The sequence below is a fragment of the Radiomyces spectabilis genome (genome assembly GCF_025331425.1).
Source record: "Radiomyces spectabilis strain NRRL 2753 chromosome Unknown BYT42scaffold_11, whole genome shotgun sequence".
NCBI classification, from domain to species: Eukaryota; Fungi; Mucoromycota; class Mucoromycetes; order Mucorales; family Radiomycetaceae; genus Radiomyces; species Radiomyces spectabilis.
The window spans coordinates 810,055-825,067 of NW_026251936.1; the positions used below are offsets into that span (position 1 = coordinate 810,055).

At 44.5% G+C, this 15,013-nt stretch overlaps 7 protein-coding genes across 7 annotated transcripts; 3 read left to right on the forward strand and 4 right to left on the reverse strand.

Moving 5' to 3' along the window:
• The first annotated feature begins 904 nt into the window (after positions 1-904).
• BYT42DRAFT_580888 (uncharacterized protein) lies at positions 905-1,908 on the forward strand. Its single transcript, XM_051569557.1, has 3 exons — positions 905-1,010; positions 1,088-1,321; positions 1,394-1,908. The coding sequence occupies exons 1-3, from the start codon at positions 923-925 to the stop codon at positions 1,462-1,464; spliced, it is 393 nt and encodes a 130-aa protein (XP_051420623.1). The 5' UTR covers positions 905-922; the 3' UTR covers positions 1,465-1,908.
• A 19-nt stretch (positions 1,909-1,927) lies between these two features.
• BYT42DRAFT_580892 (Alpha/Beta hydrolase protein) lies at positions 1,928-4,122 on the reverse strand. The gene is made up of 10 exons (XM_051569558.1): positions 3,888-4,122; positions 3,664-3,815; positions 3,521-3,608; positions 3,265-3,412; positions 3,016-3,186; positions 2,582-2,939; positions 2,433-2,500; positions 2,350-2,374; positions 2,109-2,274; positions 1,928-2,045 (listed from the first exon to the last, which is right to left on the reverse strand). The coding sequence occupies exons 1-10, from the start codon at positions 4,089-4,091 to the stop codon at positions 1,971-1,973; spliced, it is 1,455 nt and encodes a 484-aa protein (XP_051420624.1). The 5' UTR covers positions 4,092-4,122; the 3' UTR covers positions 1,928-1,970.
• Positions 4,123-6,612: 2,490 nt separating this feature from the next.
• BYT42DRAFT_580895 (uncharacterized protein) lies at positions 6,613-9,252 on the forward strand. The gene is made up of 2 exons (XM_051569559.1): positions 6,613-8,586; positions 8,778-9,252. Exons 1-2 carry the CDS (start codon positions 6,747-6,749, stop codon positions 8,924-8,926), a joined length of 1,989 nt encoding a protein of 662 aa, XP_051420625.1. The 5' UTR covers positions 6,613-6,746; the 3' UTR covers positions 8,927-9,252.
• An 804-nt stretch (positions 9,253-10,056) lies between these two features.
• Positions 10,057-10,527, forward strand: BYT42DRAFT_474913 (uncharacterized protein; the record flags this gene model as incomplete). Its single annotated transcript, XM_051563598.1, has 1 exon — positions 10,057-10,527. A coding segment is annotated over one exon (471 nt), but the record flags the coding sequence as incomplete, so codon positions are not given.
• Positions 10,528-10,559: 32 nt separating this feature from the next.
• On the reverse strand, positions 10,560-11,276 carry BYT42DRAFT_616702 (tRNA intron endonuclease; the record flags this gene model as incomplete). The annotated part of the gene is made up of 6 exons (XM_051572101.1): positions 10,560-10,644; positions 10,706-10,771; positions 10,841-10,899; positions 10,965-11,047; positions 11,114-11,195; positions 11,265-11,276. 6 exons carry the CDS (start codon positions 11,274-11,276, stop codon positions 10,560-10,562), a joined length of 387 nt encoding a protein of 128 aa, XP_051420627.1.
• A 224-nt stretch (positions 11,277-11,500) lies between these two features.
• Positions 11,501-13,646, reverse strand: BYT42DRAFT_501467 (WD40-repeat-containing domain protein; the record flags this gene model as incomplete). The annotated part of the gene is made up of 3 exons (XM_051564769.1): positions 11,501-13,192; positions 13,267-13,457; positions 13,523-13,646. The coding sequence occupies 3 exons, from the start codon at positions 13,644-13,646 to the stop codon at positions 11,501-11,503; spliced, it is 2,007 nt and encodes a 668-aa protein (XP_051420628.1).
• Positions 13,647-14,518: 872 nt separating this feature from the next.
• Positions 14,519-14,989, reverse strand: BYT42DRAFT_616704 (uncharacterized protein; the record flags this gene model as incomplete). The annotated part of the gene is made up of 1 exon (XM_051572102.1): positions 14,519-14,989. One exon carries the CDS (start codon positions 14,987-14,989, stop codon positions 14,519-14,521), a length of 471 nt encoding a protein of 156 aa, XP_051420629.1.
• Positions 14,990-15,013: the final 24 nt, after the last annotated feature.

The following is a 15,013-nucleotide window of genomic DNA, read 5'->3' on the forward strand; positions in this document are numbered from 1 at the left end:
GGTCGAAATTGGTACAGAGTGAATAAGTAAATAAATCATGCACCGGGCGGCCAAAATAAACGGCAAGTTGGGCCTGCCTTGATTGAGTGCCGCCATCGATCCTTTCTCACAGTAAATTTGAAGTGAGTCTATGCACTTGAGTATAATTTTAAACCTTAATCGAAGTAACAAATAAGTAATTCTTGGAAACAAACGATCGGAAAAGGGAGGCAAACATTCACATCAATCTTGATTGCTTGTATCCAGCACCATCCTGCCACAGGACTGGCGAAGTGCGAAAACATGATGTGGCATAAGAGCCGTGGCTTTTATTGTTGCTGTTGGTACAGCCAAATGATTTGGTATACTGCAGCCTAGCATCCTCTTATGGCAATATTTGACGGTGAGCTGTTTGGGGGCTGTGTGTTTTTGATATTGATACAGGTTACCTCAGGATTTGCGGGCCACCTCGGTAGGCGCCCTTCTTGTCGCAGTAAACAAGTAGACAAACGTTCGAGTGTTTAATAATTAGCCTATTTCCGATATACAATATTAAATAACAAACAATATTCTCAAAACATCGAATATCATTTCAGTTCAAATGATTACACTTGTAGCGTGTACGTCTTCAAGAAATCCGACCCAATAGTATCAACATTTGTATATTCTTTTACTGTATTATCACAGAAATATGACCGTCTTTTCTGTCTATTTCCATATTTCTTGGTATTGACAGCAAAACAATCATGGGACTCAACTTTAGTGAAGAGACGCTGGATTAAAAGTGAAAAATGGCCATGTATTCGCCATTGTTTGTTGAGAGTACGGTTTCACGCGTTTAGAGAAATTGACCTAGGAAACATCCGTGGTATAAGTAGCGTGCACTTTCTGGTTTTTGATTCGGTTTTTTTTGGTCTTTGTCTCTCTTTTTCCTTATTGATTGATGAAAGTATCTAGTGCCGTCATTCCTCTGTTATTCGGAATCCTAAACGCAGTATTCGCTCAGAGCCAAGAGAACGATGACTGTTTCAGTAAGCCATCAACAGTAGTTGCAAAGAGACGACGTGCTTTTTATTATTTTTTTGGTCTGACGTTGGGTGGTTTCTAGTTACAGCGCCCATGCAGGGGACCATTCTCAAAATCGGCGAGCAAATTACGGTGTCTTGGTCAAGCGCTCACGACGCTAAATTTAATGCCATCACATTAACACGCAAAGGCCCCAAAGTGGGAGCCGCACAAAACGACAATAGCCACAACATCAAATATGTTGGCAGTGACGTGGATACAGCACCAGGAAAATTCACTTTTGCACTCTCTCCCGATTTTGCTCCCAGTGATGATTGTAAGATGACCAAAACTCAATGTATACTGCATCATTGTTTGTTATGCTAAACAAAATGTATGGTTTACGTAGATTATCTGACGCTGGGTGAAGGCCTTCATGAATGCACTGTGGGTCCACTCCGACTGATGCCCGGTAAATAGAAAAGAAGAAAAAAGGGCTCTGGCCTCATCCTGTTACTTACTGCAAAAACTGTCACTTTGCTTTAGCTGCCTTGGTGAATAATACGCCAGACACACGTGTTTCAGCTAAAATTTCGCATCAAGTCTACGGTTACTCGGCTGCAGCTACAGGAGCCTTGGCAGGTAACTAGATCGTGGTGTGAAGCTACGAGAGTAAAAGATTGTTTAAATGTTGGCCTCTCTGTAGACCGTCCAACCCGGGAAATGCAGCAGAAGGAAGATGCGATGATGATCGATAGAACAAAGAAAGAAGGAATCACGAACAAAATGCCAGGTTCAGAAATTACAAGCGATGGCATGGGTAGATCCCAGTATGTCGTACCGGGTATCATGGCTGCATTTACACTTGCCTCGGCCTTCATGGTCTCCATGAGTTAAAAAAAAAAACAATGCTAATCAGTGAATAAATACTACTTTTTATAATGCTTTTTTCTTGTCCACTTGTGGTGTTGAGTGAGTGTCATGTTTTATTTTGTTAGAGGCATCTGATTGATCCATCGATTGAAAAAGTCAAGTGAGTTAGCGGGCTGATCCATGGGCACCTACAGTACGGTTTTATTCATGAGAATCAAAAGCGTGCATCGTACATCAGCTTTAAAACGTACCATGTGGCCTGCATCGTATACTCTCAAGAACGTCAAATTTCCATGCGAGCGGACCTCGCCTGCGATTTCTCCGCTTGTCCAACTGAACCACTGTTCGTCTTGAGCTTGATTGAAATCTTGCTTTCCTGGCCACTCTAATTCCAGAGCCCACGCTTTCGTGCCATACCTAACGAAAAAACAATTAGGGAAATGTCCCGTTGAATCTTATCCATGATATGGATTCCGTTTTGTATTTACATACCAGTTGCATGTCCAGTCAACGTCGCCTAGAAGGATTTGACACATGTCAGTACTGGGATAACGAGTATTTACTTTGATAGTTACCTGAGTAAAGGAGCACACGCACACCTTCCGTCAATGCCTTGGCCACGAAAGGTGAGTAATCCCTTGTCCTTTTCGCAGAACCGAAAAGAGCCCATTTGTTTAGAGCAGTGAGTCGATGTTTCTTTGGATCCGGAAAAAATATGACTTACGAGTCACCGTGCATGGCGAATTCATCCGGCATTTTAGCGTTGCAGCTGGTGAAATTCTGGATCTGGGTGTCGACGCCTAAACCCTGTCGCACGTCTTTACGATTGGCCCAATAATCGATGGCGGTATAAATGCGATAACACATAGAAGGGTCTCCTTCACATTTTTTACGGATGTCATAAGGATTCATATTCACACCGGCTTTCGCAATCATATTGGTTTGCGTAGTCTGACAGTACAAGCCAGCTGGCAAACACGCTAATAGTGAATTCGTTCGATAGCAAGCATCCATGAGCGTTTTGCATCGATCGGCTTCCTTTTTCATTTTGTCGCACGTCTTTTGATCAAATAAAGGTTTTACTGCCAAAAAAAAAAGAGGGATGCATTACGTAAGTGAGCGAGATACTTGGGCGTTTACACGTTTTGATGTACTCACATGGGCCATCATTGGTGCATGCAAATGTGTGATAGGCTTGGAACTGGGTGCGAGGATTGGTCCAGCCGTTGCCAATCAATATCGACACCAGATTGATACGGACCTGGTCTTTCTGCAAGACTTTATTTCCTTCCAAAATGTTCATTGTCAGCGGAGGAACAAAATGGCCACCTACGGAACCGGAACGAAAATAACATGTAAGTACTTGGCGCCGCTTTTTCAATACTGAATCGATATTTCATCATTTACCAAAAGATTCACCAGCAATATAAAGTTCAGAATGAGCGTATTTCTTGAACGTTTGGAAGAAAAGCTGCAGGAACGCGTAACTGTAACGTGCTGCGTCCACCGAACTGCTCACATTCGAAGATCCGTAACTGTATCCAGTGTTGACAGGCTATGCAACAGGCATCATAATATCGGAAAATTAGAAGGTCAAAATGAAAGCGATAATGAACTTGGTCAGTTACTAATGGCCTTTCACTTTTTTTCTAGTTTTACTTACTTGATCCAGAAAGAGGACATTGGACATGGTGTTCCAGCTGTAAGGATTTAGCATTGTATCATTTCCTGCTTCTGTTACAAGACATGGACTATGGAACAAAATTGTCAGTGGATATGACGATGCCAGCGAACAGGTCTATTTACCCTATCTCCATCCATGCTCCAGTGACCGAGGAACATCCGGGACCACCGTTGAGCCATAGAAGCATAGGATCCGTTTGTGGAGAACTACGGGATTCCACAAACCAGAAAAACAAGTGATCGTCCGTTTTCAGGTTATCGAGATAACCAGAATACTAAGTTCGTCATACGTTTCATGTTATTCTCAATTCTTGCGCATTTTTGCATGGAATTTTTTTTTTCGCTACCTGTAGCGAGTTTTCACAAGATTGCGTTTTCTTAAACCGCAGGGCGTATTCTCCAGAAGCATCGTGAACGACAGCATGAGTGTCATGACCGGACTCGGCATCGCGTCGTGCTAATGGCTGCACTTCGTGGTATTGAGCACCATTTGCGACATAGCACGCTGCCAGCAGCAGTAGGCCAGTACTGAAAGATCCAACACACTTCATGATATGCCCCGAGAGTAAAGTAGAGGAAAAAACAACCGTGTTATTTAGCACTATTTTATTGCCTTCGGGTCGTCGGAATTCCGGTGACACACGGATACCGACGACACCTGTTTCATCCCGTCCGCATGATCGTTGTCATCACACTCTTTTTGTCATAAACTTCAGGGGACGACACATATTTGACATCTCTAAGATGCCCTTAGTTACCGGAACATCCTTCGGAAATCAAATCGTGGAGAGGCATCGCCATCTATTTTTATATACTACACTGGACAGTTGACACACGTGTGTCATTTCTCGTGATAACAATTCGTCAACTCCAGATATGAGCTGAAAATATCGAAGAGATAATAGATGGGAATGATCTTTTTTGGAGCGAAATATGGGTGCATATGGTTAGTAACTGATGAATATCCTGGCGGCGTTTGAGATCAGCTGTTCACAATCCAGGAAAATCCCATTTTTGATTCCTGGGAATACAGGTTAGCTAATTGCTAATCGCTTGGGAACCGAATTGGCCATTCAGCACCGCCAGCGAAATCCGTAATTCTCCAAAGGTGGCTGTCCATGCGCCACAGAGTACAACGTACATCTCAGCGATCATCCAACGCCTCCCGTTTTTCACATCAAACAGTTCCGGCTCCCGATAAGGTATTGAACGCAGCTTTTCATTCGGTTAAACTCATTGATATATTGTGTTCCAGTTCGAGAAACCATAATCACCGCAGAGTTTCTGTATCTAATCAGCGGAAACAAAGCGCAAGTACTCTCTCACGAATGGCGATCCAATCAAAGTCAAGATTTATATCATTACCTTTACAAATAGGTATCTGTAACAGCAGTGACAATGACAAAGACAAATGCTAGACTTAGAGCAGAGTTTGCCATAAAACATGCTTCAGATTTTATGATATCGTTTTTGCCTGAAGAATCAGAAAGATACGTGGAAAATGGGGTTCATTATAAAGATAGACCGACGGAACGGTCATACTCATTAACAGCAAATTGGTAATTTTTTTAATTTATTTTTGATCTTTTTAGCGCCGTAATTTGTGCTGCTTGATAACCATCAGTTGGTATCATCCGACAATATAAAACTCCCCCAACCTTCCCCTTTTGCTCCTTATTGCAATTTGGTCCGATAACAGCGTTTTGACGGATGTTAATAAGGACGTCGGCTACAATAGCTATTCCCTTAACAATCACACTTATGGTTGATCCGCAGTGACTCTGCCATTGGCGCCACAGTCATCGTAGCTTCATCGTTGGCGGCCGTGCCTGTACCTGTAGCTGTACCTGTGTGCCTGTACCTGTGTCTTGCATTGTCCCTTTCTCTGAGAAAGACATAATGCAGCTTGTACTGTACTCGCAAGGTCTACTTGTGAGAGGCTGTTTGTGAGCGCCTTGAGAAACCTAGATTTCCTTTATTTCGCTGATCTCCTTGCTTGTCAGCGCAGGTGGCCAGTTCCACCAAGCTTTGTAGATTAACAAGCATTAATCGAAGCTAGCAATGGTGCCTATAGGTATAATATACGCAAAAGACGAACAGACATGAAATCCAAGAAGGGCCAACGGTGCGAGCCAGGGAGTTTTGCGCACAATGAGAGGTTACTGCCAGCGGTGGGTTCGACTATGGCATGCTTGGGGAACATGATCAGGTTCAAAAACCAGAATCCTTCACGAACAGTTGAACGGTCATGAATTTCAACAGGTTTCGGATCTCACAGATCTGGCACTCCTGTCAAACTCCCAACATTGGTTCGGTCTCCATGGCATTCTCGTTTGCCAAAATGGCGGAATGATGTGGAACAGAGTCTTGAACGCAGCAAAGAACATCCACACCATCGCTTATAGCGTCATGTACGGCGACGGACGTTCTGCTACCTTCACTCGGAACCATTTCGTCTTTTCTTTTCCTTATATCGCTGTATCGAACACAGTTTTGTTTTCCGTGATTTTTTACCAGCTTTTGTGCCAGTGCCTGTGAATTACAAGTATGAAATTTTTGATCTCAGTCCATTGGTCTAATTCTTTTTTCCGGGGAAATGACCAGTGGATCATTGAGCCTGAGTTTACAAATAAGGAGCGATCCGTGTTCATGTTAAGAAAAATCTATATTTATACAATAAGGACTAAATAACAATTTTTACATTTGTATTATTTGCTGGGATTCGATTGTTGTAGAAGGGAGCTATTTGTTTAGATAAGAAAAAAAAAGGGGGGGACATACACACACACACACAGAACTAGGCAAGATCGTCCATGGTTATTGCTAATAATAGAACATCATCATCCATCGTCTGACCCGAACAGACTGAAAGCAGGCCGTTGACAAGGCAGCTACAAGGAGTAACTTGACTAATGTTGCCCTGAAAACACAAACCAGCAGAGAATCCGAAAGACAGATAAGTCGGCACAGAACAAAGAGGCACCCAGTCGCACCGGCCCTCTTAAATGTTGTCGTCTAGGATGAACTGGGTTGCGGATTTGTGTGTGTTTTTTTCACAGCGTATAGGGGTGCGATCTTACCTTAAACTTCTAACGATTTTCTTTTTTTTTTATATACACATAAAGGGGTCTCAAAAAACCCCGTGCAAGTTTTTATTTTTCTTATTCACACCCACTTCTTCCTCTTTCTCTCCTTTTAAGCATAACATGAGTCCTTCTCCCCTTCCTTTTTCACATCTGATACAACGCTCACGGCTTGTCTTATCCAAATTAAATAAACGACAGTCCAGTCCACCTTCCACTCTTCACACTTCATCATCAACCACCATGGCAACCAGCACCACAACCGACTCTTCCATCCTCGACGACGTCGACATCTCCTCCTCTCCCTCACACCTGTTTAAAATGGGCAACAACTATTTATTCGGACGAAAAGGATTCAAACAAAATCCTAAACTCGCCATTTCTTACTACTACAAAGCATCTTTACTAGGCCATGCACCGTCGGACGGTGTACTGGGATTCTGTTATGAATTTGGCCTTGGATTACAAAACAGCTTCATTCAAGCTGAGAAACACTACATGAAAGCCGCCAAAGCCTACGACGGTCTAGCCATGGCACGATTGGCTTTTCTGCGAAAATACGGTCGGCCTCATGTTAAAATTGATCGTGCGGAATCCGAAGAATGGACCGAACGAGTACGCCAATTACCTAATGCCGTCGAATGGATTATCGAAGCCGCCACCCTCAATGGGGATGCCTCTGCTCAATATGTTCTCGGTGTATGTTATCATGACGGAGTGGGCATGCCCAAGGACGAACATGCTGCTTTTCGTTGGTACAAAGCCAGTGCTGATCAGGGCAATGCACGTGGTCAAGGCATTCTTGGTTACTGTTATGGCGAAGGATTCGGCGTGGCCAAAGACGAAGTCGAAGCCATGAAGTGGTATCGCCTCGCTGCCGCACAGGGCGAAACGGTCGCCATGTACAATGTCGGCTATTGCTACGAAGACGGAATCGGAGTTGAAAAAAATGTCCAGGAAGCCATCAAGTGGTACCGAATATCAGCCGAACAGGGTAATGCGTTTGCCCAGAATTCATTGGGCTACTGCTACGAAGATGGGATAGGAGTCGAGCAAAACTTTGAGGAAGCGGCTACGTGGTACAAGGCGTCTGCAGTTCAAGGTTACCCCTGGGCCCAATGCAATCTTGGTTATTGCTTTCAGAACGGGATCGGCCTCGCTAAAGATAACACGCTGGGCGCTTATTGGTATCGAAAAGCAGCACTTCAAGGTCACGCGAGAGCACAGCACAATCTCGGATTTTGTTACCAGAATGGCATTGGCATCGACCGTAACGAGAAAGAGGCCGTGAAATGGTACCGTCGGTCGGCGGAACGGGGCAATATCTTTGCGTATCACTCTCTTGGCTACTGTTATCAGAATGGCATCGGCGTTGCGGTGAACGAACAGGAGGCGGTCTTCTGGTACTATTTAAGCGCCGAGGAAAATCATGCTCCTGCCCAACTATCACTTGGTTACTGCTATCGCAACGGGATCGGGGTGCCTAAAAACGAGCGTGAAGCGGTCAAATGGTTCCGACGCTCGGCCGAGGCAGGAAACGCATTGGCTCAGAATTCGCTCGGCTTTTGCTTTGAAGAAGGCATTGGTGTCAAGAAAGATTGCGCTCGAGCCGTCTACTGGTATCACAAATCGGCACGTCAGAAGAACCCCTGGGCTCAATGCAATATTGGTTTCTGTTATGCTAACGGGATTGGCGTCCGACAGGACAATGCCAAGGCCGTGTACTGGTACCGGCAAGCAGCCTTGCAGAATCACGCTCGTGCTTTGGATAAACTCGGTGTTCATCTGCAGCTTGGTTTGGGGGTGGCAAGAGATGTCGAAGGTGCCTTCAAGTTATTCAAGAAAGCCGCTGAACAGAATCATGTAGCAGCCCAGTTCCACTTGGCCAACTGTTATGAAAAAGGTTTAGGATGCCCCGAGGATCTACATCAAGCCACGGCCTGGTTTGAACGTGCTGCACTTGGTAAGTCATATTAAAATTCTATCCTTGTCATCATTTTTTTTTTCCTTTTGGGCTTTTGGGATCCCTTGGATCGACCCAAAACCCCTCCTTACCCATGATTATCAACCATCCGTCGTCATCTCCTTGGCCAATCTACCACTGACTCCTGTTGACTTACCTCTTCTTTTTTTTTTACTCTTATTTCCTTATAGCTGGATGCCGTAGTTCCCATGAACGATTACGACGATTGCTTGTACGTGTTTGTTTATTATCGTCTGGTTCAATGCCTATCATGTCCTCGTCTGAAGAAGACCTGATCTGTGCGGGCTATATCAGTGGATGCGCAGCGCCAGCCGCATAAAAAAAAAGGCCGTTTCATGAAAATTCAGCGTCGTAGAAATGCGTGTTGTTTCCAATGATAATACCCTTTCACCTCCTTCTTCAATTTCTCATCCATTCCGTACAACATCTACCCTTTGCTCTCCTTTTACTTTTTATTCTTCTTCATTTTCCTACGTTTTTTTTTTTTTTTTGCCCCATTTGTTTCTTTTTTCCTTTTTTTTTCCGTGCCGTCGCTTAATTCCGTTCTCCATACATCACTAGTTAATGATTTGTAATTCACTATGTCTAGCTAACAATGACTACATTTTGACTTTTATAAAAACCATGCTTTGCTAAACCCCTTAATTTCCTTTTCGATTTTACCATACAGAGCATGCAATGTCCACTGCAGTAGACATATTAAACTTTTTCATTATATCCCGGTGCATCTGAGCATACTCTACACAAGGATCCTATCCCTCACAAAGAAATGGTGTATTAAGCTGAGGCTATTATTTTCGAATGCGGTGCGATACAGTAGCACGTCATTTTTTTGTGGGGCGGGCGCGAATCACGGCCATTCAGTACTTTTTTGTGTCACTGACTGACGGTTGGCGTGAGCTGAGAAAAATCTTGCAGCATGTCGACGTTTGCATGTGATCCTTTTTTCCCTTACGTTATCACCTCGCCGTTTTTCAGCTATTACAGTTTATTCGTTTTTTCCATTTCCAACGGCTACCATATTTTTAAAGCAAGATGTCGGATTCATTGGATATGTCTACTGCGTCCATTCTACCTTCCTCAACCGAAGATACGCAAACGGCCGCATCGAGTGTTCACAGTGTCCTTCCCTACAGTTTGGGCCAATCCGAGATATCCATAGGCTCAACCAGCGATATCCCTTCTAATGTAGCCAGTCAGAGTTTATCGGACTTCCACCCCAGCATCACTTCGTCATTAGACGATTCCCACATCAGTCAACCAGCATTAACCGTCGATAATGGACACTCAGCATCGCTGTCGCCCAACAGTTCAGACCCATTGTTGCCGTCCCCATCAACGGTGACAGCGCCTTATTCTCCTCCTCCACGCGAACAACCGTTGGAAAAGATTTCACTGCGTTCAGCTGTATATCGCTATGCACGCTCGTTTCTTGTGACAGTGGCACGCTACGTGTTCAAGGACAACAATCTTCCACTTTTATTGAATATCATATACCATCTCGTAGCAGCTCGCACATTGTTGAGTAAACCCCAAGGTGCGGTCGTCAGATATACCGTACAGCCTCACATCAATCCTGCCATTGCTGCCAGCAATGGTCGGCGCATTCTACCACAGACATCGTCCGCCATTCAGACCATCGATGCTTATCGAGCCATTGGCGCTACTCACTTGGCATTTGCAACATTAGCGGCCTTGGCATTGAAGGAAAGACGGATAGCTTCTGAACGTCTGGCGCTCGTCGTTTTATCCGTTACATCCATGGGTCAAACTGCGTCCCATGCTTACGCTTACTGGCGATCACAGCAACAATACACACTGAAAGCTTTGCAGGAAATAGGCGGATTAGACGCATGTATCACCGTCATCACCGCTATTGCTCTCAGCAATACTGTCTCGCGAACAGGTAAACTGCTTTAATCGAGAAATGGATCCGCCTGTCCACGGTTGCTTTAAGATTTGGGAGGCACAAGACCACGGCTGATATGGTAATATACAATGGTGGAATCCGGCGAGACGATTGCCAAAGTAATTTTCCTTGAGAAACGAAATCAATGTGAGAAAACCTAATGTAAATAAAACCAACTGTATTGCTTACTTTAAACCGTCGCCTTGTATTTGACGAATGTTCGCTCCGTCTAAGGCCTTAAACATGTCTGAAATCCTGTCGCACATTATCAGCCAATTGCATCGCAGTCATCGCTTCCATCATAGCAGGCAATATCGGCCGTACCTTTTCATAGATAGGGTATCTTCTTGAGAAATAGGTAAAATAACCAAGTATTGGTCGGGCTACATAGGATCATGTGTCACTAACACGTCAAGAAAGCACTTGCCGCGACTCAATGACAGCTTACAGGTGTGTCTGGCTCATGGGCAAGAATGATGCTCGTATTTAGATTCTCCACCGGAAACAGTTGCACATTTTTCCATAATTTAGCTTGAAGATTGCATTATTGAATATCACACGGTCGATGGGCACAATTTCTCTGTCCTATAAACTTACAGAGAACAAGATCGAGGAAAACGAGTCGTAGCAGGGACGTAGGATAGTGATGTTGATGAATGTGACGATCGAGATACTCCAACTATCATTTGATTAGAAATTGCTATCTAAATTTACCCATCATTTACGACTTTTTGATGTATACACTCACAGGAGAAGACATTATGAAGTAAAAAGAAAAAGATGCGCGGATGATTTTCTTTCACCATGCAGCCGGTGGTGTTTCAAAAAAAAAATTGTTCTCTCAAAAACTGTAGTCACAAGCACCACAAATTCAGGAACCGCTTTCATGCCAATTGAGAGATTCTGGACAAATGAAATCAAAAAAAGGGTTTACTATTGATTGATGTGTGAAATGCATAATGTAGTATGAATAAGTGGGTCATTCTAGGGTCGTCCTCCTCGTCGGCTCTTTCTTGTCGGTGTAAAGGTCATTTCCATACCGCCCATTGCGGTACGTGATACTCGGTGGCCAGTATTCTTGTGATGCTTGTCAGCCGACTGAACCCGTGCAGCAAACGATTTGCGACTGTCGTTCTTGCTGACCATGCGTCCATTGCCTGAACCCATCCGCATCTCAGGTTTCCGCTTGTTGGGTTTCTTGTTATTCGATGCTGTACGGATCGTCTTTTGCGAGATCTTTCTATCGCGCACTTCCAGCCCACGTTCTTTGCGAATCTGGGAGATAATATCGTCATCAGAGTCACCACCACGATCACTGTCATCGGAATCCATTGATCCATCTTCCTCCATCGGCTCCGCCACAGTTTCCACTTGCTCTTCTTCTTCTTCTTCATCGGACGAATCTTGCATTCGTCTTGCTGCTTTGGTGGGATGCAATAGTTGATATTCTCTGGAGCTTTCTTCCACTTCAAAGTCGGGATCCATAAACAGATCCTTGAAACGATCATCTTCCATGACATTGACTTCCTCCTTCTTCTTCTTCTTCTTATCTTTCTTGTCCTTTTCTTCCAGTAATTTCTTGGCCAGCTGTTTATTCACGCTCGGCAGCTTGTGAACGGCACGAATACGGGAAGCACGCTCCTTTTCAATCTTTTCACGCACCGCCCGTTCCTTGTAATCATCATACGCAAACGGATTGGCAATCAATTTGGCCTTCTCGTACAGTCGCAAATCGACAAAGAAACCGTGCATATAAGCCTTGAGGACGTTGGTGCCCATGAGATGCTCCAAACCAAGCGCACTGAGTTCTTTGCGTGTAATAAACTTGTATTCGTCGTAGACATCGCGGTTCGGGTTTTCTTCCATTTCTTCCGTAAGGTTGTCCAAGAAGGAGGCCCATCGTGGTGCGGGTCCCAGTTGAGGAATGTAGTAAGATCCCATTTGAATGCCTTCTTGGGCCGTGAACAGCAAACCACTGTTCTCCACCACACACACATCGTTGATATCGGTCTCGGGTTCGATGGAAGTAAAGTGTTTGCCGTTGGCTCGATCCCAGATCTTGACAATTTTGCGATCGGCCACAATGACTTTATCGCCTGAACCGTCCTCTCCTGTACCTGCTGCGCCGGTATGGAAATGAATGGAATTGATAGGGAAGCCGTACTGATGATCCTTCACAATGTACGGTACACTGGAACGCAAATCGTACAGTAATGTGTGACCGGTGTTGGTACCGACACCCATGGTTAAACCGTCCTGACGGAATTTGAGGGCGGTGATCTCCAAAGGACCGGCATCGAGGTCACCGAAACTGGCAGGGACTTGGATATTGGATAACAGTCCTACGCGGGAACGGGAGCGTGGATCCCACAATTCCACAGTGCCATTGCATGTACCGAAACCGAACAACTGATGGGCGGGATTGATTTCGACACAATTAATACCTTCCGTGGCGTCGGTTTGGATGGAATTCAAGAATCGACCTTGATCCAAATTCAATCGATACACTTCTTGTGATGAGGCAGTGACAAGTAAATCGCACGAAGGGAAGTGGTAGGCTAAATCTCGACCAAACTTGGGAATACGTGTACGGTAATGAATGCCGCCTTGAGCGTGAAGTTCGATCGATCGATCGTTTTGTAGTAATGCGGATTTTGTCCAATCGTCCGAAAGGATCTAATGAAGTGGCCGGTGAGCAAAAGTCATTCGATTTTTTCCCTTGCAGTTTCCCATCAGCAAATCACCCTTACCTCAAAATTGACCGTTTCTGCATCGGTATGACGTTCAAACTTGATGGACATTTCCGCATACTCAAACACTCGCATTTGCGGTTTATATGTACCGGTGGCCATGACGAATTTGCCGTCCCGAGTGGTCTTGATACGATTGGAAGCCTCGGGAAACTCAAATTCCTGAATGAGTTCCACCCGTGTACGATATTCTATAGACAGAATTACTGAGTACAACCTCTCACGGATCACCCAATACGGATCACTCGCTGCTTACCGAAATCTTTCTTCAAGGCTTTCTTCTTCTTTCGGACAAGCCAGTCGGGAATCGATCTCGAACCAAGGCCACCTGAAATGGTATATACCTTGACATTATTAGCGGTGGTTACTGGCAAAACCATGATTTATTTGCCGCTGATCAAGAAAAAAAAAAAAGGGTAATGTTCTTGAATGGGTCTCTTGAGACGCTTAAGGTTGGGATTGGAAAAAAAAGTTGGGCAGACGCCACCCATTGGTTGAATGAGGAGAAGCAGTCACAGTTACATTAAGGAAATTTCTGGTTGGTCTTGAATTTTTGGGAAAAAAAATATGGGAAGAATGCCAGAAATTGGTGCCGAGGCTGAAATTTTTCCAAAATGAAGACATTTATCGTCACACATAATTCTCAACCATTATGTGAGACAAATGGTCATGTTGATTTTCAGAATGAGGATCGCCAAGGTTTTCTCACGGTCTGGCGCGTTCGACATTCACCCTTTCTGGATGCCGGGAACGCCAGACCCCACCGTGATCTTGATTTTATAGCTCAGCCATGGTTCCTGCATATTTTGGCAAGTGCAATTCATCTAATATTTATGACAGCATCATTCCCGTCACAGCATGCTCAAATCAAAGGTCAAAGGACGATTAAATGCCGCAATAGCGCAAGGATAACTAAGTTATGGTTGCTGTGTGGATGATCTGCAACGCATGTTTCATGCGTCACTAGATGATGCAAACCTCTTAGCAACAGAATAAGGTTAGTCAGTGGATGCCCTAGCTGTGAGTTGCCAGTGTATCAGCTGATGACGCTTAACTTAATGAGCTATATTTTTGGCGGGTGATGACCTGTCCAAGCCTTTTTATTTATTTAAGCGGTGTTGATACAAAATTACTCAAGGTCTTTGTTTTTTGTCTGTGTGTAGGTTCTGCTGTGCTGCATTTTCAGTCGTATTTGTGATATTGTAATGACGCATGGAGATAGTGCCATTGGTCTGGTAGATAAATCAACGTTCTATGGTTCCCAAGCATAGCCCTTCCATTCGTCTTCGGCAATTTCATCGTCGATCCAATAGTTATCTGCCTCCACTTGGAACGGTTTGGCGGTGTTTGTTACGGCTGGAGCGTGCGATGAAGCGGCGATGGACGGGCTTGGCGGTTGCGATAAGGCGGGGAATTCATGATCTGCTACTTTCTGTAGATGACGATGGCCGACACCGAATTGATTTTGCAGAATGCGATATTTATCGTCGGGCGACATTGTTTTCACCTCAACAACGGATGAAAACGAAGAGGGAGGGTAGCTAATCAGTGGAGTATAACTGATACCGAGAGATTTCAGGGAATAGCTGGAAAGGATTCGATTCCTTATATCGGCAATGCTTTGCAACGCAGAAGCCAACCGTGGCGCTTGCGGCGCCGCAGGAAGTCCTACCACACTTTGAATGAGTCCAAGCACAGCGACAGTAATGAGAATGATACGCATCAAGGGATTAAAACAAGGGAGAAA

Coding starts and splice junctions, on each gene's coding strand:
- BYT42DRAFT_580888 (XM_051569557.1), top strand. CDS start 923: ATGAAAGTATCTAGTGCCGTCATTCCTCTGTTATTCGGAATCCTAAAC. Junction 1,011..1,087: donor AGAGAACGATGACTGTTTCA/GTAAGCCATCAA, acceptor GGTGGTTTCTAG/TTACAGCGCCCATGCAGGGG. Junction 1,322..1,393: donor TTTTGCTCCCAGTGATGATT/GTAAGATGACCA, acceptor TGGTTTACGTAG/ATTATCTGACGCTGGGTGAA.
- BYT42DRAFT_580892 (XM_051569558.1), bottom strand. CDS start 4,091: ATGAAGTGTGTTGGATCTTTCAGTACTGGCCTACTGCTGCTGGCAGCG. Junction 3,609..3,663: donor GGAGCATGGATGGAGATAGG/GTAAATAGACCT, acceptor TTTGTTCCATAG/TCCATGTCTTGTAACAGAAG. Junction 3,187..3,264: donor TATTGCTGGTGAATCTTTTG/GTAAATGATGAA, acceptor CCGGTTCCGTAG/GTGGCCATTTTGTTCCTCCG.
- BYT42DRAFT_580895 (XM_051569559.1), top strand. CDS start 6,747: ATGAGTCCTTCTCCCCTTCCTTTTTCACATCTGATACAACGCTCACGG. Junction 8,587..8,777: donor GTTTGAACGTGCTGCACTTG/GTAAGTCATATT, acceptor ATTTCCTTATAG/CTGGATGCCGTAGTTCCCAT.